The sequence below is a fragment of the Agelaius tricolor genome, unplaced genomic scaffold (genome assembly GCF_023055355.1).
Source record: "Agelaius tricolor isolate 1412-34295 unplaced genomic scaffold, bAgeTri1.0.p SCAF_6, whole genome shotgun sequence".
In the NCBI taxonomy this organism is placed as follows: domain Eukaryota; kingdom Metazoa; phylum Chordata; class Aves; order Passeriformes; family Icteridae; genus Agelaius; species Agelaius tricolor.
Window position 1 is genome coordinate 23,251,688 of NW_027269266.1, and position 23,048 is coordinate 23,274,735.

General features: G+C 41.8%; 1 protein-coding gene across 4 annotated transcripts in view; it reads left to right on the plus strand.

Annotated features, from left to right (window-relative positions):
* DYNC1I1 (dynein cytoplasmic 1 intermediate chain 1) overlaps positions 1-16,758 on the plus strand; it is a 186,721-nt gene extending 169,963 nt beyond the window's left edge. For all 4 annotated transcript variants that reach the window (XM_071429032.1, XM_071429036.1, XM_071429034.1 and 1 more), the window contains exon 17: positions 15,801-16,758. In XM_071429032.1, coding sequence (XP_071285133.1) covers positions 15,801-15,911 — 111 coding nt within the window. In that variant the 3' untranslated portion in view covers positions 15,912-16,758. The remainder of the gene's footprint in view (positions 1-15,800) is intronic.
* The last annotated feature ends 6,290 nt before the right edge of the window (positions 16,759-23,048 follow it).

The following is a 23,048-nucleotide window of genomic DNA, read 5'->3' on the forward strand; positions in this document are numbered from 1 at the left end:
TATTTATTTATTTATTTGTTTTGTTTTCTTTGGGCTGTTTTTCTCCATGAAGTTACTCAAGTGGGAGTAGACAAGTGAGCATGTAGCTGGGGTCAAGGGGCTGGGAGCTGGACTATATAGCACCCAGCAGCAGCTAACTCTCCTATTTGACCCAGCACTATTGCAAATCCTGGCACTAAGCTGTGAAAGTTGACCTTTCAGCAGCAGCACTCTCCTCGTCTCCTACAACATCATCTTCTGAAAAGACCTCATCACTGGAAGAACTCATCTCTGCCTGGCTGATAACTCAGTAGCATCCACTTGTTTGAAGGTGCATCTCCCTGATTTGGGAAGATGGGTATGATTACTTGCATTAGAAAGTCAGCAGGCCACTTTACAAAGACCCTAAATACACTCACTAAAATCATTAATGCTCCACTTATACTGCACCCTTTTAAAAACCTTTGTTTACTTGTAGCTGTTCCAAATGTCACATTAGATCAGCTGTAAACTCATAAAGCACTGGTTCCAGCAGAAGAAAAAAATACTATATTTGTATTTTAATACAGCATCGTATCTTTGAATTTCACCTTACTAGATAAACGTTTTTCTTACCTGTTTCTTAGACAGCATTGATTCTGTGAATTTTAATCAGAGCAGAAAACATCAGGCTATCGACCATTAAGGAAAAAATTAAGTGGTAGGAATTTTTACTTTGATAGATTCATCACAGTTTTAAGGAACTATCCTAGAGAGCAGTAAAGTTTACTGCTGCTATTAACCCATATGGTATAAAAAGAAAACATATGACCTAAGTGAAGAACATAAGACATAAGGCCTAACCTTGCATCCTTTGTGAAGGTAAGGAGTGTGGGATCGAGGCTGTTTTCACTTGTGTAAGAATTAGAATTTGACCCATGTTGATATATTATCCAGTCATAGTCCTTATGACAACAAGAAATGTCAGACACATGAAGAACATGGCAGGGTCCATGACCAGGGAGTTAAAAATAATGGTGACACTTTCAGTTAGGCTATATAGTGTTATCTCCTTTGACTATGTAGTTTTAGTTGTTTGATTTTGGCATCACATCTGAAAATAACTGAACACATTTATTTTCACAGTGAGGGGTCTATTTTCTCGTCTATGCTTGTGCTTTATGCCCATTAGCATTAATGGGAGTTACACACACACAATTCCAGCAGAGAGGAGACTTAAACAGTCCATATAGATGTGCTCTTGTGGATCAGTAAGCACTGTTTTAAGGAATGTGAATTATGAAATTAAATAAAAACCCAAACACTCAAAAATCCAATTGTTTCAGTGTGATGGGATCTTAAACTAGTACATATAACCAATCATTGTATATACACTTTAATCCCTGTAAGTCTAACATTTCAAACTTCTGCTGGCATAGTAGTTGTGATATTATTATTATGATAGCTTGTATAATATATTTTAGCTCCTTTGGCCTTATGGCTTCTTTACTGGGCAGCAAGTTTTCTGTATGGTAGAAGCTGATTTTAACAGAACATGGACCACTGCCTAGAGATTTATTCACATGTTCAGGTGATTGATAGTTAGACCTAACTGCATGTCTGTTTTGCAGATCTGTTTTCTAGAAAGCTTGCTCCCATTGTGCACGCTTCAGTGATGTTACACAGTGCCTGCTGTCATAAATATTCTCTAACAACCATGTTTGTTGCTTACCATGCTTATTGCAAGTGCTCTTTGCACCTTTCCTTGTAAAAGCAGCAGCTTCTCATCCACCTTCTATTATTTCTTTTTTCCCCCATTTATCTATTCCAGGTCATATTCTGCTTGCACTGTGAGAATGTAGATAGAAACTGTGAGTCAATGACTTATTATTTCATTCTAATAAAATATAAAACAAGTTTGCAGCATAGGATCACAGAATTTGAAACTGCAATCACAAGGAGCATAATGCAGTACATTATTTTGCTAAAGTGGTTACAGGACAAGCTATTGCATCTGTTTGGCAGTCTTTCAGACAGTTAGTTCTAGTCATGCTTTTAACAGGCAACTAGTGTGACAGGTGGACTGGAGAGAAGTAAGAAAATGTCTTTCTCAAAACCATCCAGGAAGACTGGCTCTGACAACAAAGCAGTTTCCTGGGATTCTTTGTACGGTTGTTACCTCTGTCTTTGTTTCCTTGAAGTGACATCAGAATCCTACGGATGTTTATGTGACTTTGTTAGGTTTCAGAGTTAATACTGCCTTAAGCCTTTTTAAGGCCACTCTGTTAGGTTGTTGGTGTACTTCCCCATTTGCTCCATCATAGGTGTTAATCCCATATCTCATTTTCAAGTACGTGACCAGTGAGGGAGGAGCTGGTAACTGCCCTGAAGTACGTGGATGAAGTAGTACAGTAAGGATATCCCACTGGTGCCCATAAAATAATTTCCTTTGATTCCAGCAGCCTTTAACAGCTGCTCTGAGATTTTTAGGGTTCTAGACAGAAACAAAAGTATATTTGTGACCAGCTCTCACATTTTGGTATGACTATTGAGTCACTTTTTTTTCTGGCTAGAGTGGGGAAGCATTTGTACTTTGTACTTCTGTCTTGTGTTTCACTGTAGATTTCATACAGAAAATACATATCCAGCATCTCTTTCATGCAGTTAAAAGCTGCTGTAGCCCAGAGAGAGAAATACGAAGCTAGATTTTGTGTCACGTAGTTATTAAGGTAGATTTTCCAGTAGGTTTGCTTTTGCCATCATAAAGCTTCTGTAGAGCATATATTGAGTTGGGAAATGTTTTTGCCACAAAAGCAGAGTTGAGACTCACCATAAAACATTTTATTTTAAAATCTGTGTTGAGTTACAAGTATTCTTGGAACACAGATAAATGGCTCACACACATATCATGAAGGCAAATTTGAGCAATAATAAGGGGTTGTGCTTACAACCAAGTTTTATTCAAAAACATACAAAGATTAAGTAAGACACAGGAGTTACAACAACATGCAGAATCCAGGCATAAAGGATAATTAAATTTCACCGTTGATATTTCTGCTAGGGAGGTTGGAACCCTGGCCTCAGAGAATTTTAAAAACATGCTTTAACAAAGCAGAATCTCTTAAGAATTGTTGGAAAATGTAAAGAACTATGGTTTTGATTTCCTTCCTCTTTCCCCCCAGTTTTGTAAGTTGAAAGATTTTAAAACTGGAAGCATTTAGAGATGGCAAAAAAAAATACCCGGAACTTCAGCTTTTTACTTGAATAATGTCTGAAATATTGAGCAGAACAAGCTCCTCGTCCCTCATCATTTCAATTTTGACTGATATAGTCTGTATTCACAAAGGGATTTTTGAAGTAGGTTAAATAAGAACTCCCTAATGAAAAAAACGCACTAGTTTGAAATCAGTCAATTTAATTACTGTGTTTTATGAAGGCCATTACCCATTGCTGATTACTAGGGTGATAAAATCTTTAAGCTTTGGTAGCCTCCATAGGGGGTGAGCTGATCTAAGTAGAGCAAAGTCCAGTCATTATCACCCTAAATACTTGTGTTTCTCATTACAATATTCATTACTTTAGGTTACTGTGAATGCTTTGAGGTCTTTATGTAAGCACTGGTTTATTCCTCTGTAGAGAAACAATGTTATGTTGATAAGTTAAAACCAAGTGTTTATATACTTCTACAGTTTAAAATGAGGCTTAGCTACATCCATACATAGAAATGCTTGAGTTTATACCTCTGAGTATAAATTTCCCTATACACACCTATTGATGGCTGTTTGCTTGTCAGTGAGGTTGTATTAGTCTGATAAGAAATGGAAAGGGATATGAGTTACCTTGTTATTTCAGTCTGTTTGGGTACTTAAAGGAGCTGGAATGGAGGCTTATGTTCCTAATAACAATCTTTATTAGGGAGGTACTTTTCAAGAGGGAAAACTGAGCCATGATCTAATTAATCTGAGTTACCTAAGGCTGGTTACTGAGGATTGGAGATCTTTATCTCCAGTGCCAGCCTGGGCCCTTGTGCTTCCCTTTCTCTGCCACCTCTTGGGTATCATGTGGCATCACTGGCTCTCTGCCCTTCTCAGTCTCCCTCATCGTGGGTTTCAGACTTACAAAGCAGCTTCATAAAACTGGTGTTGTTTAAAAGATCAAAACTGTGCAAATGCTCTTTGCACTTTTGGTTATAAAAGAAGCAGCCTCTCATCCACCGTCTATCATCTATTTTCCCCTTTTTTTTCCCATTTATCTCTTCCAGGTCATATTCTACTTTGCACTGGAGTGCAAAATCCCTTATTCTTATGTTTTAAAAAGTATTTTATTTTAAAAAAGAACTCTTGAAATGCATCAGAGAGGGATGTGGATGTGGGTTATGGGGAGAGGAGAGTAGCCTGTAGAAAGGGACAGAAGAACTTGGTGTGACTAAGCCAGGGAAGCATGAGCCTGGTGGCAATATAGATGTTCCATGTACTTGCAGAGTGCCTGGAGCCAGAGGAGGAGACCTATTGGAGCTGAGGACATTCTGCCGCCATGGCATGTGGCTGCAAGCTGGCCATGTACTCATTTGGGTCAAAAATTAGAAGAATATTTTCAACTATCAGAAGGTTGAAGTCACAGAGTGGGTGGAGACACTGGGACAAGCATCCTCTCACAGTGGAGCCTGTCCCCAGGATTTTGTGATGTGCTTGTGTGTGATGCAGACATGGGTCACACCTGCTGGACAGGGTCACTCTCCTGCCCAGGCCCAGATGTTTGGTTGTTCCTGGCAACAACAGTTTCTTCTGTTTCTCTCTCTAGATAAATGGACATGAAATTCTACTTCCATTTTACTGTCTGAATGTTACTTGTTAGAATTAAAGGAGGAAGTGTCAGATTTTTTATGAAAGTACCACTTTTTCTCATTTGTTGATTAGACAGTGAAATTAAATGGGTATTAGTGAAAACAGACAGAAAGGGTGGGAGTTTTAAATGGTCATCTTAAAAATTCACTTGATTCTTTATTCTTAGCTTCCACTTGCTTATGATGAAATATTTCAGCAGTTCTCCAGAGACAGCTTAGTAGCTCCCCATTGAATTTCATGGGGTAAAAAGACATGAGTTTCCAATGATACAAATATCTTTTAGAAGAATTATTCAACTTCTCATCATATGAAATAAAAACCGTAAGAAACCTAGTCAACCAACCAACCAAACTCTGGCCCTATTCCTTTTTATTCATTTGCACACTACTTTTAAAGCTGACTTATGTTTCCTTTTCCTTTGCAAAGGCCCAGATCCTCCCCCTGCAGAGAGGATCAGAGAGAAAAAGCCACATGTGACAGGAGTTAATCATGTAGCTTAATACACTATTGGAAGGCACTCAGATAACGAAGTGATGAGAGCAGCAGAAGAGAATCTGTAAGAGATCATTCCCTTTCTGCACAGTGCAGCCTGCAGGAGGGGGAGAAGGGAGAGCTCTGTGTGACAGTCTTCCTGCTGGTATTTTCCTGCTGAGCTGGGAAGTGCTGTAAAGGGCAAGAGAAAAAGAGCAAAGGGAAGCCCAGATGGGACATACTCGTCTGTGCACATGGACACTGCTCAGGCTTCACTTCTAGTTCCTCAGTTACTGTTTCTCCTGAAAACTTGTCAAGAGGCTTAGTTAGAAAGAGAATCTGGGTCCAGGCTTTCTGTGGTAGCTGTAGCTGAGACAGCTTTAGCTGGTCTGCCCCTATCCTAACGCTGTATTGTGGAGCACTGTGGGGGACCACAGCTGTAGTCAGTGCATGTTAGCTGTGTCACAGAGTATGTATTTTAAATATCTAGTTAGTCTATTGGGTGGCATTTTCTCTGAAATTTTTTACCCCCTTTCTGATGTAAAAAGAAATGGTACTGAAAAAGTCCATAGCTTTAAGTAACAGAGAGTATGGAAGAGGAGAATTGACAAGTATGAAATTTAGTTTAAGCTCAGCTTCTGTGCAGCAATTTGCAAATTTCATAGAAATCCATGACTTATCATTGTGGTGTTAGAACACTTCTGAGACAAGAGCTGTTTTGTATAATTAATTTTTTTTTCAGGGGGCTTCTGTGGTTTCAACCTGTCACATCCAGTAGCAGTTTTCATTTTGAGAATCCTTAACCATGTTTTCAATCTTTATGGGTTGCAGAATTGTCATATATAGGACACGAAAGAACACAAGCACACCACCGTTCTCAAGGTGAAGGAAAAAAGGGAAGTTTATTTTCTGACTCCAATATTTATAGTTTTACAAAAGTGGCAGTGGATTGGAGGGTGACAGTGACACCTCTCCAATGACACTGGTCAAACCAACAGTCTATCAACTCTCTCCTCCATAAAGGAATGCAAAACAATGAGTTATTTACAGAAAGTGTGTGAGAAAATTCACTACAAGAATGTCAACATCAGAAGGCTTAGAAAATCTTAACAAACCAGGGTGACACAGAATGGTCTGTATTTTGAACATATAAAAAATACTTAGTTCGTGACTTGGAAAGTAACAGTTAAAATATCAACTGAGGATAACTCTGGGCCTTAATACATCCCATTTTGCAGCTAAAATTCTATATTCTGTGTTTAATTTAAATGTGAAATCTATACTGCAGTGCCTAAAGTGATGGAAGATTCTGTGTCTGAAATGGAAAAAAAAAAGAAACAACAAATTAAAATGGACTGCTATTTCATGATGGATGAGCTCTTGCAGATAACAGGATGTGTACAAAATCTCAGAGAGGGCAGCAACTCTCCTGCTGGCTAAAATCTTTGAGCAGTTTATAAGCTGCTGTGGTGAGAGTCCATTTGCCTACTGAGTGCCAGAAAGCTGTGGCAGAAGTCCTTTACAGTTCCTGTTCTGACAGGTTTCCTGGTGTGAATCATGGACATGGCCAGCTTGGTCTGGAGAGGGAGCAAGCTGAGTATGATTTATTTCTTCCCTGAGGCAACAATCCTTCATGCAGCTGATTTTCCAGTGAGGCACCTTTGCCAGTGCAGCCCCACAAGCTGAAGCCCTGGTGTTTCAAGTAAAAATGATGAACCCATTCTTCCAATCAATGTAGTTGTCAGTAAAAAAAAACAAAACAGTAGGTATTGAAAAGAACAGGTTGAGGGCTCCTTACCTTCTAGTTCAGTTCATTTAGTATTTTTAGGCTTTCTTGTGCAATGATGACAACTGATAACGTAATTTGGTAGAGGAGAAATCCTGATGCCTTAGCTCCAAATGTTAAATGTCCTGAAACGCATGTAAAAAATTCCAGGACTTTTCATTGACTTTGAGAAATGACAATTGGAGCAGGACTGAGATCCCCATGGGAGGGGAGGTGAGGGCAGGCAGCATGCCTCACTGTTTTTGGCAATCCACCTGTAAATTGGTGGCATTACAGAAGAAATGGAATGGTGGCAACTGCAAGAACTTTGTTGCTTAGGGCACTACCTCTGTTGAAGCAAAATTGTGAGCTTTCCTCAAGCATGGCAGATGCTCTTTCTGCTGATTACCTCTTCTGTTTCTAAGGTCTTACAGGCCAATACTCTCTGCCACTGAAAGTATCCCTTGAGGGAGATGCGTAAGAGAGGCTCCTTCCAATGTGATTGGTGAAAGCAGTGGGCTCAAGAGCAAGCTATAAACTTGTAGTCAGCCACAATATTAAAAAAAAAAAGGTGATTTAAGTAAATAAAAGTTTTTGAAATTTCAGTTGGAAGTCAACTCTTTCAAGATGACTGATGATTGCTGAATGTTTTATCCTCTGTAGTCAATATCAAGTGCAGCATTTTGATATGTTAATTGAGGGAAGCAAAATCTGTTTGATAGCTTGGACATCATTTCTGGTTAATTCAGGAGACCCTAAGCCAACTCTGGTTTTGGAGGTGGAACTGTAACATTGTCTACAATTAAAAATACTTCCCACTTCCTTGTTTTCTTTTCTATATGCCCTATCAAGTTGTAATCCTTCAGGCTGAAGTTTTCCATAATTGGTGTTTGGTTCTAGCACAGGTTTTGTTGTTTCTTACTTCTTTTTTTTTCTTTTTTTTTTTTTTTTTAAGATTAAAGACAGTACCATAACACAAAATTAATAACATGCTCAAATTAAGGGAGTTAGTCCTAACTCTGACATTTCCTATCTTTGAAGTGTTACAGTCTGCAGTCTTAATGTTCTGTTAACATGCATTTATGTGTCATGTAAGTATAATTTACAGGCTATGTTTTATTTTGTTCTCCTGTTAGACTGGCATCAGGATGACTGATGCAGACAAAGAGTACTGAGTTTGGAAAAGAATTAATGAGCATTCAAATGTTCAGTTCCTATGTAGGCCCTTTGTACAGCGTATCTTTGCACATAACATATAAATTATTAAAATAACACTGTTGTTTAGCTTGGTATTCAAAACATAATTTAGCATTAACTGTGTAACAATTCAGAAGTTACTGTTCTTCTTAGAAGAAAAAATAGTTTGGTGAAAATTGATTGAGTTTTTGTTTAAGTTGGGGGGTTTTGATATAAGCTAATATTTTGTCTTTTTTTTTTACTAAGGCAGCACTAGTTAAATCAGATCCTGCTGGTGAATTGCAAAGAAATAAATCACAACAGACGCTAATCTAGATGAGGGCTAAGTAATTAACTTCATAGAAGGGTGGTGTATATATTGTGTCTGTGACACTAGACTGACTGCTGTGCATAGAATAAATGCAGTTATTTAGGTTGCCTATGGTATTCCACCCCTTCAATTAAGTAAACAAATATATATAGAGCTACTCTTGAGTGTATCCTTTGTGGTCTAAACACTGTATCTTATTAAAATCATCTGCACGCAGTATGTGGGGTTTGAGTTCCTGCCAGTGGTTTCATCCATTGTTAACAGTGATGCTCAGCTCTCCCAAGAGTTAAATACAGTGGTACTTTAGTTATGTGGAGAGGGTGCTCTTGGTTACTTTGGTGGCCATTTCACTGCGTATTACCTCCCACTTTGTTTCCATCCATGTGTGTGGCATAGGGTGTTGCCTGAAAAAATATAGGCTTTTTCAGGAAATAAAATATCCATATAGGTTGAGAAAAATATCAAAGGCAGCCTGTAATTGATTCTGGGGGGCAAGACCAGGGCCAGAATAGGTGTGTTCCTGCCTGCTCTATGTGTGTATTAAGATGTTTAATATTTACATTTTCATATCTCTTTTCACCTCAACAATAGTGACAAAACATCTGTTGAATTCCAAAAGATAGGATCAGTTCTGAAAGTGGAGCTATAATTGTTCATTACTGTTTGTATTGTGATCCTCATTCTGCAAGTGAATGTTCTACTTTTTAGAAATCATCAAGTTCAAGTAGTTATAGTTTATCATCATGAAACACATTTTTACCTACAATGTCACATTACATTCATTAATGTTAATGTTAATCCATTGCTTGAAGTATTTGCAGCAATTTCTTTTCAGCACTTAGAGATACGGACAGTATAGGTTGATGAAAATTTTGCTCAGAGAAAATGCAGCTAAAACTACATTTGCCTGAAGCTGTGTTTATTTGATGATGCTGTTAAATTGAATTGAAGGACTATTACAATGGTGATAAGCCACATACACAAATAACTTATTGTGAAGTCTGAGATTTTAGTTGCTAGTTCACCAGATTTGCCACAAACTCAGATTAATCTGAGTATTTTTTAAGTTTTAAATTAATTAGCTGTCTCTTCAAAGAGTGTTTAACTTGCTCTTCTAAAGAATTGTAATAGCAACAGGCTATTTTGGAACATCAATTTTTATATAGTTTTTATTTTCCCTGCTAGATGTGAGATTTCATGGCACATACAGCTCTGTGGAAGCAGAGACAAGTAAACAGAATTGTCTAAAATAAGATCACCCTTTGCCTCCAAACAGCAACAAACTCGAATGTAACTAACAAAAGATGCGCGTCAATCAGAACGTATCTGACCTTTTGGAGCACAGCGATTAGCTATAAGAAAGCCATCAATTTAGATCAGAACAAGCTTTTTCTTAACACAAAAATAAGAAAACATTGTGCATCCACGACTTGTTTGAATGGGTCACAGATTCTCGAACGGGGAACTGCTATCACCCTTGGAGTGTATCTTGGACCACCATGCCGGCTCGTCTGCACACGTGTAATTGAAAACAGCGCGTGGCACGGGGGCGGCGGGGCCGGTGCAACCACAGGCTCTGGCAGATCTTGTGAGCCCTGGTGTGGCTGCTCCTTGTCAGATTCTCCACTTACACCTGTGTCCATGGGATGTGTGTGTCAGAAGTGTTACAGGCTGTGCTGGTTGGAGAACTTTGCCCCTTCACAGCAACCTTGCAGTCACTGACAATGCTCAGGAGGTTCTCCGCAGTCTCGTCCCGCGGCCACAGGAGCTGACGGGTGCCGGCTAGCCGCTCCCGGAGTGACCGGCGGAGACCACGAATCCCGCCACTCCCAGGTCCTCTGCCAGAGCCCCGAGTAGTGGCTCCGTCTGCGGCGTGGTGACGCAGGCGAGAGCAGGACTGCGAAGCACTGAGGCGAAGGAAAGAAGGAGTGGACACACGTAAGGATACCCAGAGCCTTTATTAAGCCTTTATTAACCCAGGCGGGGCCAGTAACGGCGTCTGAGAAAAACCGTTAGGGAGGCACTGATAAAGAGGAAGGGCGTGACACGAGGAGCCACGAGGGACCAATGAACGAAGCCCAGGGGAGGAGCGAGGGACACAACTGAACCAATAGGAATGGCCCAGGGGAGGGAAAAGGCTCAGGGGACAAATCATATGTTAGGTAAGGGAAGATTGACATAGAAAGTTCTCGAAATGAAAGGGGATTGGTTACAATGAGGGACAGGTAACTGGTGGGAGGAACAAACCATTATGAGGGAGAACATGGGGAGAACCGAGGGTCAAACCAAATCTTAACTAATAAAAAATAACCAACTTTACAATAAAACCCGTATAAACGGCACAATGCTACAGTTCTCCCTATGGCTGTTTTTGCTTTGAGACTTCTGAGCTCTAGGTGAGGCCAAAAAAAGAGTGACTGCTAAAGTGGTGACTAGGATCACCCAATAATTTCACCAGTGATCAGTGGCACAGGTTATGAGCCAGTGTCTCAGTGACAGGGAAGTATGCCCGTGAGGTACAGTCATTAAAAGGAAATGGAACAGGTTCAACACAGACAGCTGTGCTCCCTTTGAGCTTAAAGGACACTGGTTCCTCTGAAGTGGAGGTGGCTGCTGCTGCTGAAATTGCATTTGATTCTTTCTCAGGAGTCCACTGCCCTCCAAGGAGAGCTGTGATGGACAAGAGCTTAGAGGGATGAACACAGGAAGAGTTTGTCCACTCCCATCCCAAAGATTTAGAGGCTTCAGGAGAGGCAAGGAGCCAGAAGTAAAGTGAAATATCCTCAATGAATAATTCATTGGCTGCAAAGTGGTTTTTTTAGAGAAACTGAAGCTATACAGGGATTTGGACAAATTCAGCTGAAACACTCTCAGCCATAAAAAAGATGGATAGGAGGGGAAATATACAAAAGTCTTGGAATACATTGTAATATCTTGTTTCAACCATCTGGATAGATTCCTTTAAAAGGCACGTTCAAAGATTTGGGAGTTTTGTCTGAAAATCTCTCCTTCTCTGCTTCTTTCCTTTTCTCCATTTCCTTTTCCTTTTCTTTCCTTTTCCCTAACTTTAAAGAGCAAATGTACTAGAAGGTGTTAATTTATCTGTAAATGAAATTTATGTTGATTTGTACCTTCAGACACTGGTTTTTTTTGATCCTTTCCTGCTTGCTGGGATTGTCTCAGAGCTCTGACAGCATCAAGAAATGTCTGGTCACAGGATCTCCTCTTCCTGAGTTCTGTCACAGTTTTCAGAGTAGTAGTGTTCAGTGAAGTTGCTAATTGCACAGTTTCTAGGAAAACAAAGAAATACAGCTTGTGTTTGTCAAATCTCTGGTGTATGGATGGGAAGATCTGCACCCAGAGGAAGCCTCTGGCTCCAGGAGGAGGTGGAGGAGGCTGGTTTTGGTGAAGTTCACATGCCTGGTGCTGCCTGTGCTCCTTGGTGAGCCTCAGGGATGGGGTACTCTGTTGCATGCCTACCAATGCACATAAAGCGTCTTCTTGGTCAGTCCTAGTGAGGAGCAGGGCACGTTTTTGGGCAGGAAAGCTGACAGGTTAGTGAAGTGCTTGGCTAGAGTGATCTCCCAAGAAACAGAAGCTTCAGAAGGTTCGAGAGCTCTGTGAGACACAGTTCAGTTGTGTACTGGATAAATCATGTGGAATGGTGATACATCAGTAAGGCAAGGACGGCTGCTTGCCAGGAAGATCCTGGCAGCCATTTTTCATAGATAATACGGGTTTTCCTCATTAGAATTACTCTCTGATGCAACCATGATGTTAAAGCTGAAGCAATGTGAGTAAAATTCAGTCAATTAATTAGGCGTGGGTAGCATTTGCCTTTCACTGTAAAGGGATCAGAGGAAAACACTTAATAGCTTTTATGTTCTTGTTCTCCTCCATACCTTAGCATTAGTTCATTCAATAACCTGACCCAAATAAGTTATTATATTATTATGCTTTCGTGAACATTTCCACCCTGCATCAACATCATGATATGAAAGTTAACACATGCTGCTTTGTAGTAACTGGAAGTGGACAGAAAAATTGTCACATGATTGAGGAACACCCAGATAGCTCCAAACCTCTGCCCTTCCTCCATGGAGTAACTCCCCATTTCTTCTTCCTCTGCCCTGGTATTTGCAGGAAAAACTTGTGCAGAAAAGCTGAGAGGGAGATCCCACAGATGGGTCTCCAGCACTTGTGGGTGACAATGCGCCCAGATGAAGGAGCTTGAATGGAAAATGACTGGAAGGGGAGCATTAGTCCAGAAAAGAATTTGAATAGGAGTTTGTGGATACTTTTGTTTTTATTTGTGGTCTATTCCTGTAAAACTGTTGTGGTTTAGTATTGGGGCCTTTTCAGAAAGAATGGGTTTGGAGGATAAAAGACAATTTTTCCTTTGACTTTATTATTGCCAAGGTTTCCCTCTGCATCCCTGAAGAATTTATATTAGAGAGGTTTATTTTACTGACAGTCTATTAGCAGGATTGGCCCCTTGTTGAAAGCATGATGCAGTGCATGAGATTAAATAAGGTAAAATAAGATGAAGTTGTAAGGAATTAGGTGGCATGTGGACATTGAATATTTTTTCCTCTGTACTAAAGGTATTGACTTTGGTCATTAATTGCTTTGTGAACTGAGTCACTAGAAATGGCCCAGACACTGCTAATACTGTCATCTAAAAATAGCACATGTAATGCACACATTCCTGGGGAGACTCTTCAAGTTTGAGATACCAAGTTGCTTTAATAGCCTGGACTTTGATTTTATTTGTCTGTGGCCATGCTGTGGAGTAAAGGCAATTAAATAATCTCAATGTTGTAAATATATTTAATTATTTTCTTTAGAATGATATATTTTCTTTTTCAGCCACTTAATACAATGTAATGCTGTTAAAGACTAGAAGACAAGGAGCAGTGATGCTTTATTAAATTCAGAAAGTCCTTTGCTTAGGATATTGCTCCACTTAAAAGATTTTTCTACTTGAAATCAGTGAGACTCATTTCATTCAAGAGTTCGACAAATGGTCGTGCTGTACACATCAGAAGAAATTAAATCTTTTAGGAGATGTAGTAATAACAGGGAGATGGTTGCACAGCTGGTTTTGGTTCCATCTCTGATAGCAGGATCTCTGCACTGCCCTTTCCTACCACACAGAAGCCAGTCTAGGTGTGTGCCTGTGGCCAAACATGTGCTACAGGTACTTGTGAGCTGGTGCACTCACCTCTCTTCTGGTACTACAGTTCCTTCTGCTGAAGGATTTTGAAAGAACAGAGTGGTCTTTCAAATATAGGTCACCCCTGATCCACATCTGTGTATGTGAGTGTGAGAGACAGCTGTCTAAAATGATTTACTCTTGTAACTCTGGTCTGCATTCCTAGGAGAAGTAAAGGAGAAAAATGCCAGAAGTGGAAGACAAAGAATGGAAAACCCAGAGACTGCAATGATGCCTATATTAACTGGGCTGACATGGCTTTTTCACAGGTTGCATTTCTCAGCCTCTAGCCTGAGCTAATGCTAACTGTACTATATTTGGTGTTTCAACAGGCAAAACCCCAAACTTGCACACCAGCCTTCATAATGTAACTCAGTCACTGATATACATGTATAATACATGTATAATACATGGGAAGCATTAAAAAACACACTGTGTTTTCCACAAAAGACTGGATGTAGAGGCAAAGTCAGAGAAAAAATAATTGAAAAAAAAAACCTGATAATCAACAGTGAGATATGGAGATGTTTAGATCTTGTATTGTAAATTCTTGTCCTTACAATTAACACTTGCAGCAGTATATATGGAGCTTCCACACACAGGTGGTCTTAGACATACACACAAGCTCTTTTGCCAACTGGGTCATGTCCTTTTCTTAGTCTCCAATTCTGTGTATCCAGTCAAGATGGAATGAGAAGAGAATAATTTGACTGTTTTCCAGTACAGTGTACCATATGACTCATGATATGCCTATGATATGCCTATGATCTACTAGTGCCACGTGGACACAGTTAGCTGACCATCTGCTTGGCACTTCTTGTGGTGTATTAAAATATTTAAATCAGTTCAGATTGAATACTGGGTAGTACAGACTGGATTAGCTATGGTTATACCCATTCTTCAGTCCAAAGGCATCCATTTTCTAAGGTGGACAGCAGTTTATTATAGTTTCCTGTAGTTTCCAAAACAGTTGCCTTCTTCAGTACCAAGCAGCGCATAATGCCTTGAAACAGTTATTCTTTTGTGTTACATGCAGGACGTGATCACAGCGCTTCAGGAGGGCAGTAAAAACTTGCATAGATCATGTGGATGCTTGTTGCTGTTTTCTGGAATTTGGCTTAATGAAAACAAAGTTGAGAAAAGTGCTTGTTTTGTTTTGGTGTTTCGTTTTGGTTTTTTTTTTTTTTCTTTTTAATTATCTCAATCCCAGCTTGCATTATCTTCCAGAAATTGCAGTATTGGATCCAGCTGGAAATGACTGCAGTATTATTTTGCCATAGCACTAAAGCATTTTGTCTGGAAGTTCAGCTCTTTAGATTACATGTCCCTCTTGAAGCCTAATGTTCAAGAGCTCTTCATTTGAAACATCAATGGTATTAAATGGAAATGGATCTTGCATGATGATATAAAAAAATCAGACTAGTAACACAGTATCCAGTTGGTATAACATTTCCATTGTAATGCATTTCCTGAAACTGTGAATTCCTTAACATAAAGGAGGGTAACTAAAATAACACAATATATTTATTTTACTACTTAGAGCTTTAATGAACTTCAGGAAAATAGTTTCAACAGAGTGTTTTAAAAGCTCTGTTACCTTGTGCACACTGACCTGGGTCCTGCAAACAATTACACTTGGGCACAGCCTTGCTGACTGCCAATGGCCAGCTTGTGTGTGTAAGGTGAAACATACGTGTGTGTACATGTAGAGACCAATGTCTTATTCTAGTTGGGAAAATCTGAAATATTTTAACCACGGGGTAGATTTTGCAGCAAGACTACAAAATCAAGCAGATAAAGTCTTTTGCTCTGCCACTGACTAATGGCTCATTGAATAGGAAACTGCCAAGTGTGCCATGTGAACTTGGCCACAGTTCCCAGATGCCAGCCCCCAGCGGGTCGGTGATGCTTCACTGTGCACCAGCCCTGTAGATTGCAGTAGGAGCTCTCCTCAAAGGAGGTGCCTCAGTTTTGGGCCAGGGTGAGAACCAGTTCTGCAGTGGCAGTGTCTGAATTCATTCTTGCTGGTTTGTCCTGCAGCTGGCTGTGCCACACAACGACGAGTGGACGCGCTTTGCCCGGACCTTGGTGGAGATCCGCGCCAACCGAGCCGACAGCGAGGAGGAGGGGGCGGTGGAGCTCTCGGCATAGAGGGAGAGGAGCAGCGCCCGCCAGAGCAGCAGCTGCCCCCGCCAAGTGCGCCAGTGTTCGGTGTCAGATCAGTCCTGCTGTGGCTTTTGATGCCAGTGTACATGCCAGTATTGCTCAAAGCATTCCATGTTAATCACACTGCTTTACACAAGGCTGAAAATATCCAGAGCATTTTCATACTTTATATTTCTGTCTGAAAAGTAAGAAAGAAAAGACAAATCAACCCTTTATGGGTTTAGTTGTTGCCTTTTAACTACTTAGTAGCTGTATTTAATAGCTAGGAACCCCTGGTTAAACTTGTGCTCACATTGCCCTTCTGGCATAGTCCTATTAAATCCATATGAAGCCAGATATGATTATGTGCAGATGTGGTGTGCTTCACTGTATGGGACTGGGCCAAAGACTTTAGATGTGGTGTATCACATGGTGACTTACATTATGAATGGATGTACTATACGAAAGTTGCTGCTCCTTATTTATTGCGGTGTGCTGCATGGAACATATTTATTTGAAAGCATTAAAATAAACGATCCTAAAGCATGTGCATAATGAGAGAACTGCATTGTCTGTGTGCTGCTGTAGAGGTTACATTAAAGTCCACGTAACAACTACAGTACATCAGTTGTGCTTAAGATGTAAGATCTATACAGGTTGGCTTGAGTGGATGGAATGAGTTCCCTTTCCTTTTTTTTTTTAAGATGCCTATTATTTCTAGGCACTTTAACTATATTTCAGATAGAGTTGGTCACTGATACTTGTCATGCAAGTTAACACTAATAGTCTGACAGAGGGTTGTGGTTCCCAAGTATGACACCAGTATTGCCAATAAAATATATCAGGCCTGTTCTGTTGCAGTGTGGTTGATCTTTCTTTGCCAGCAGTGCTCAGCATGTTCATTACCAGTCACTGGTGAGGCACTGGGTAAATGTGACTGCCCTGATGCACAGAAAACTCATGCAGCTGCTCTGTAAATAGATAGATAGTCCCTTCAGCATTGGGACTGCCCAGTAATGGACCTGCATGGATCAGACCCTAATACTAATTTTCCATGGGCAAGCACTAAGCTTTGCATGTCAGCTTCTGGGCTAATTTTTATTTTCCCTCCATGCTTACCTGCACACACATGCACACACAGAGCAGCAGCATGCTGCCATATGTGCTGAAAGAAAAGGAAAGGAGAGATAAGGCCTCCTGAGACTGTCTTGAGAGACAGGCTGGGACAGGGGACAGAGGAACAAGCTCCTTTATGACAATCTCTTGTGTCTTGAGCAAGGAAACAGAGTGCAGACTGGTCTCACTGAGTGCTGTGGCCCAGATGGATGTTGGCGGTGAGGCTGCTCGATACATCCATATCACAACACTCTGCTGAGCCAGAGGACAGCTCTGACATCTGGGTTTAGCAGTGGTTCACATTTAGGGGCATGGAGGTAAACCATTTTAGCAAGAAACCCTGCAAGTTTGATAAGAAAGATCTTGTACATTAAGTTTCTCATCTCATTGCCATATCTCATCTTTGGGAAGCCATGCTGAGGAATGAACACAACATCTGATCATGTTTGGGGCTATGGCCCAAGCACTGGGAAGTCTGCACTGCTAAAGCCAGAGTAGCCTGAGAAAATGAATCCTTTGGAAAAGCTGCATTTCCCTTATCTTCTTGGTGGTTAGAGGCACCTCCCTGTGAGAGTGCATGGGCTACTTTCATCTTCATGATGGAACCTGCAACTATTACCCAGTGCCCATGAAAATGTCCTGCCCCTGGGCTGTGGGGACCATCTTCTCCCAGAAGGCCTAGTACACAGCAAAGATATATCAGTCATTTTTGGGTGGCACTCTGAGATTGGAGCCATGTGTTAGAAAACTTTTTGTTCCTGCTGCTCCCCTGGGTGCTTTGGGAGTTGTCCTGAAGAACCAGTGTAGCACTTGCAGCACTTCTGTAGCTTAAAGGTGAATGCTAACAAACAGCCAGGTGAAATGACTGTAGAGGAGCAGTTTAGATATCATCTCTGGGGATTTTCCCCCAATTTTGCCCTGTTTTCTTTTCAGAAACTGTAAGTGTTGACTGTGTCATGGATGAGGCAAATGTGGTGCAGAGTGGAAGAGGGGGAGGCACTCTTGGTTCTCAGTGGGTCAAGACCAGGAACAGGTGGATACACAGCAAAGTACTGCCATCATGGGAGGCACACATGGGAACCCACCACCTTTCCACCCTGTGGAGTAGCTGCACATTGCAAAGTGTGAGGACACCACCTGAGAGTGCCTGTGGTGTAACGGGAAGGGCATGCAGCCGATGTTGTCTCCCACTCATCATAATCACTGCAGTGGGAACAGGTGGCAAATTTGCTTCTACTTTTTCCATATTACCATTCAGCTTTTGGAACCTAAGGGGGGGCTGCATGTTCATGTCCAAGTTCTCCCTACTTTATAGCATTAATAGCTCCTGAAATGGTTTTAAGAGCAGCCTCTCGGACCTTCAGCAGTTGCTGCTGTGTGCAAATCAGTATGACCAAGGTCTGTTTTTGAAATTTTTCTTTCCTTTTTTTCTTTTTTTGTGGTGTGTGGGGTTCAACAGTACACAGAGGGAACAAGGAAAACAACTGAATTTCCACAGAAATCACCAGGTTTGTATATACAGAGAAATAACGTGAAAGAACCTTTTCACACAGCTGAAGCAGATGGAAAAGCACCCAAGAATAAGAAGCATTTACTTCCTTTCTGCTGCTCATGATTATCCTGCAGTGGAGTTCCTGACCTGCCCTTGTTGCTGCCCTTCCAGGAATCTCCCACAGTTCTTGTTTGTTTGATTTTTCCTGCTGCTAAACAAATAGCTGCATTTCACTGGCTTTCTAAAACAGCCCATATGACAAAATGTTACTCAGAATCTGCCCTTAAATTATCCTTTAATTTCAGCAAAAATAAATCATCTTATCCTGTCTCTTTTGCCAACAAACATCCAGAGAATAGAAGGAAGAACATAAAGGGTTATGTTCTATGCTCTAGCACTGCCAGGATGCTGCCATGACTGCTCTGGGTGTGGGATGGGTCAGAAGACAGCCTGGCTCTTTTAGAGCCATTGCAACTGAGTTTTCTGTGAAGGACAAACTGTGTGCTCAGACTGAACTGGAGAGCACATCTGAACCACAGAGGTGAGAAAAAGCAAACCCAACTACAGCAGAAGTAGGCAAGTGGCAAGAAGAGGCTAAACTGAGGTTTAGCATGGAGGATGGGACTGTGAGGTACATGTGGAAGGGTCAACTCTGCTTTACTGGTTGAAGGAAAGCTCAGAATCCCCCTTGACTTGAGTGCCAAGGATCAGAGCTATGCCAGCACAGGCAAGAAGCAGAGGAATGATATGGCCAGGGATGTTTGATTTGTTCTGAAAAAAGCTGTGAAAGGACATGGGGAGATATTACAGGTGGCACTGGGGGTGGGAGCTGGAGGCATTAGCTGAAAGGTGAAGCAGGACTCTTCACCTTTATGACGTGTACTTTGGTCAAGACACCCTGTGTAACAGAAAAAGAAGGTGATAGCCAGGGTACACTGAAAGAACATGTGCACAGCACTGGCCAACCTGGAATTTGACCAGGACACACAAAACCCAGCATAGGCCTGGAATGCCAGGTCCATCGTGTAAATAACAGCACTTGGACCAAATGGATCTTTGAAAGGTGGAAGTGAAATAGGCTACCTCTGAAGTCTGGGAACACCACAAACATCTCCATGGAAAGGCTGTCAGAGCAAGTCTTTGCTGCTGAGAGTAGACTCCACAGCATTACCTGTAGCTTATTACTTCAAAGAGAAAAGGCAGGCAGGACAAATGGTGCTGGGTTACAACGATTCAAGAGCTGCAGCTTTTTCCACAGGGTACTCAGCAAATGCTCCATAAGAAATTTTTCAAGATGGAAGGTGTTTCCTCCTGAGTCTCAAAACCAATGCCCCAAACATTTGCTACTTCTGCAAACATCAGAGCCCCTACCAGGCCCTGGAATATCATCATCTCACACTACAAATGACAGCCTGCATCTCTAGGGCTACGGAAACAAGAAACAACTAGGAATAGGTTCTTTCACACAAGACAAGTGGAAAAAGCTCCAAAGAGTTTTAGCAACTGTAGATAAAAACCATGCACAGCAGAAGACTGGAAACCCCTCACAGAGCAAAACAGCATCCCACATGGAGTGGGATGGTCTCCATTGGCCAGTGACAAAGGACACTCTCCTAAGGAAGGACTCAGTGCCCAAGGATGCTATAGAGCAGCCACTTGTCCTTGGGAAGCTTACAGGACCAGTTCTCCTTCAAAGTCATAAGCAAAGATACTTCTGAAGTAACACCACCATGTCTGGTACACAGCGTCTGCACAGCCTGGGGTGTGAGGAAGGCCAAGCAATGTAACTACAGCGGCTGGAATGAATCTTGCAAGCAATAGTGCTGCTTCCTGGTGCAATGAGGAACAGTGCAAGGAGAAGTTAAAATTATTACTGCACTTGAAATGTCATCTCTCTGAAGGGCAACAGACACTTTGATGACATCCCCAGGTTCAGCACTAGTCGAGGCTGCCCAGTCTCACAGCCTGAGTTATCTGCTGCCCACCATGCAGAAAGCAGAATCACCACATGGCACGTGGCATTAAAGAAACCACTTCATCTCAGGCTGCTTCTGTGTTATTTGATGTATTTGAAGGTCTCTGGAGACACTTAAAATACAAACATCTTGAGATTTGTATATTCTCAACCATTAAATAATTCACAAATTATCACTATCTCTGGAAATCACCTTCTAGCTTATGCAAAAAACAGCAAAGATTTAAACAAAAACAGCCTGAGTTTCACAGCAGTGTTTAAACAGCAAAGCTGGAGGATTCCTGATTGTCCTTGTGCCACTGGAGAGGATCTCAGCAGCAGGCAGTGTGGCATGTACGTACACACAGAGGCTAAGCCAAGGTCATTCCAAGCAGGCTGTCCCCTCCTAAGATGATGCAGAGCCGCTTGTCAGGTTTTGTATTTTTAGCAGGTTTAGAAAAACCTGCCCAATTTATTTTTGAAGCCTGTGATATGTTTGCTTACAAAAGCATCCCTGCAAAGTGTCAATATTAAGTCAGCTTAAACCCAACCCATTCCCCAGGGACCAGGCAGAAAAGCATCTCCTGGCTTCTGCTGGACTGAGAAACACGAACATGGGGTACCTGCTTCAGGGACACTCCTTCCCCACTGTCAGTCTGACAGGTAACATCACAGTATTTCACCATTTCTTTTTTCTAGAAGCGCTGTCACAGGGAGTTAGCTGGAGTGCAGGAAGCAAGTGAGGTTACTTTTTATCCATTTGCATAACTCACCCAGAAACCAAGAAAGGACAAACATTGTCCTCAGGGCATTTTGTTTGTTTGCAAGGCAATCTGACAATTTCTTGGCTTGCAAGCTTTTCAGAGCAGGAATGCATCCTTTTGTGTCTGGAGGAAGCCGACTGTGGGCACAGATCTTCCCCAAGAGCTCTGGGCAGAGCTGCAGCACGATTTGGAATGTTTTGAACTCTGTTTCGTGTTAACAAAGCAGCCACTGGCTCTTCAACACTTCTGCCCCTACCTCGGCTGTCTACTGACCCTGAAGAGATGGGCAGAAGCAGAAAACAATCCTCCAGGAAAGTTAATGGTGAAGGGAAAGGCCACCATGGGTGGGGTGGGGAATCAGTCCAGCCCAGCTCAGAGAAGATAAAGGCTGTGGCCTTCTGAGATGGATCTGCCATATGAGAGCAGCGCCTGAGCTTCGTTCCTGGGATGGGAGCTTTGCCCTTCATCCCAGAATAAAGAACAAGTCATAAATATATTGCCAGGCCTGGCAATGAGAGGGCACCAGGAGGCAGAGAAATTGGCTTTGTGGAACCCAAGCAACTAATGGTCTTTATCACAGGAGCCAAGAAGTTGTGCAAGCCCTACAATAACCCAGCTCTAATTCCTCTTCGTGCCTGGCTGCAAAGCCCCGGCAGCGCTGGGGTTCAGTGTCAGGCAGCAGAGGAACGTGCTCTGGTGGGTGCAGCCTGGGTGACCCTCTCCAGAATGAGCCAGGAGGAAGCAGCTGCCAACCAAGCCCATCCAGTGGCCAGGCATTTCCTCTCCTGGATCAGGGAGAAGGTGCAGCTCTGCACTCAGACATCTTCCCAGAGCTGCTGACTTTCCACAGAAACCCCTGATACGGTATATCAGGCAAATATGAGGGATGAAGTATAAAAGCAGCTCTTAAACAGCCTAAAATCTCATGTGTGAAGCACAGGCAGTGCCCAGCGAGAATGTTTTACTTCTGTAACATGCTTTAACCAAAAATCCTGATGTTTAATTTTGAAGAGTTATTACAAGGGAGAGCTTTTTTCCCTCAATTTTTGAAATGGAGGAGCTGTTGTCTGGGGACACTCGGATACACAAGGCTGGGAGGAAGCAGCTGCTGTCTGTCAGAGCCCAGTGGTTTAGCCAGACTCCAAGATGAAGCTGCAGGCAAATGTCATCTGCTTCCCTCACCTTCACACACAAGTGCTGCTACTCATACCCCTGAGCTCCATTTCACCAGTAACTTCAAAATACAAATTAGTCCAAGAGAATAACTTTCATGATGACCCAAACACAAAATCAGAGTGATTTCCATTTCAGTATTTCCACAAGTTACAGCATAGTGTGATATTGCACAGCAAACTCATTCTTCTCTAGAGACAGCATCTGTGCATTCCCTCAGTTTACAGCCAAGGTTGAAGGCACCCACCCCTCACCCCCCCCACTCCAAGGAGACAAGCAAAGCCAAATTCCTCATCTTAGAGGTTATCATAGAAGACACCCAACAGGACCTTCAAGTGACTAAGTGATCAGGCTCTTCATAACCACTAACCTTCCCCCAACAGTAAAGATCAAAATATCAAAGCCTCAATCCTCGCTTCTGACTGGGGAAAAAGTTTCTCATTTCTCTTTTTTCTTGAGTGACATCTCCACCAACAGATGTCTTTTCTGGGCAGGGGAATTGTAGTAATTTGTTCTCAAGCTGCAGGTGTTTTGATAGCCTACAAGTGCAAACATTAACTTCATCTTAGCCTGACTTTGTCACTGAAGCTGAACAAGACATTTGATGTATTGCACTATTTCCATAACAGAATACCATGTGTGCA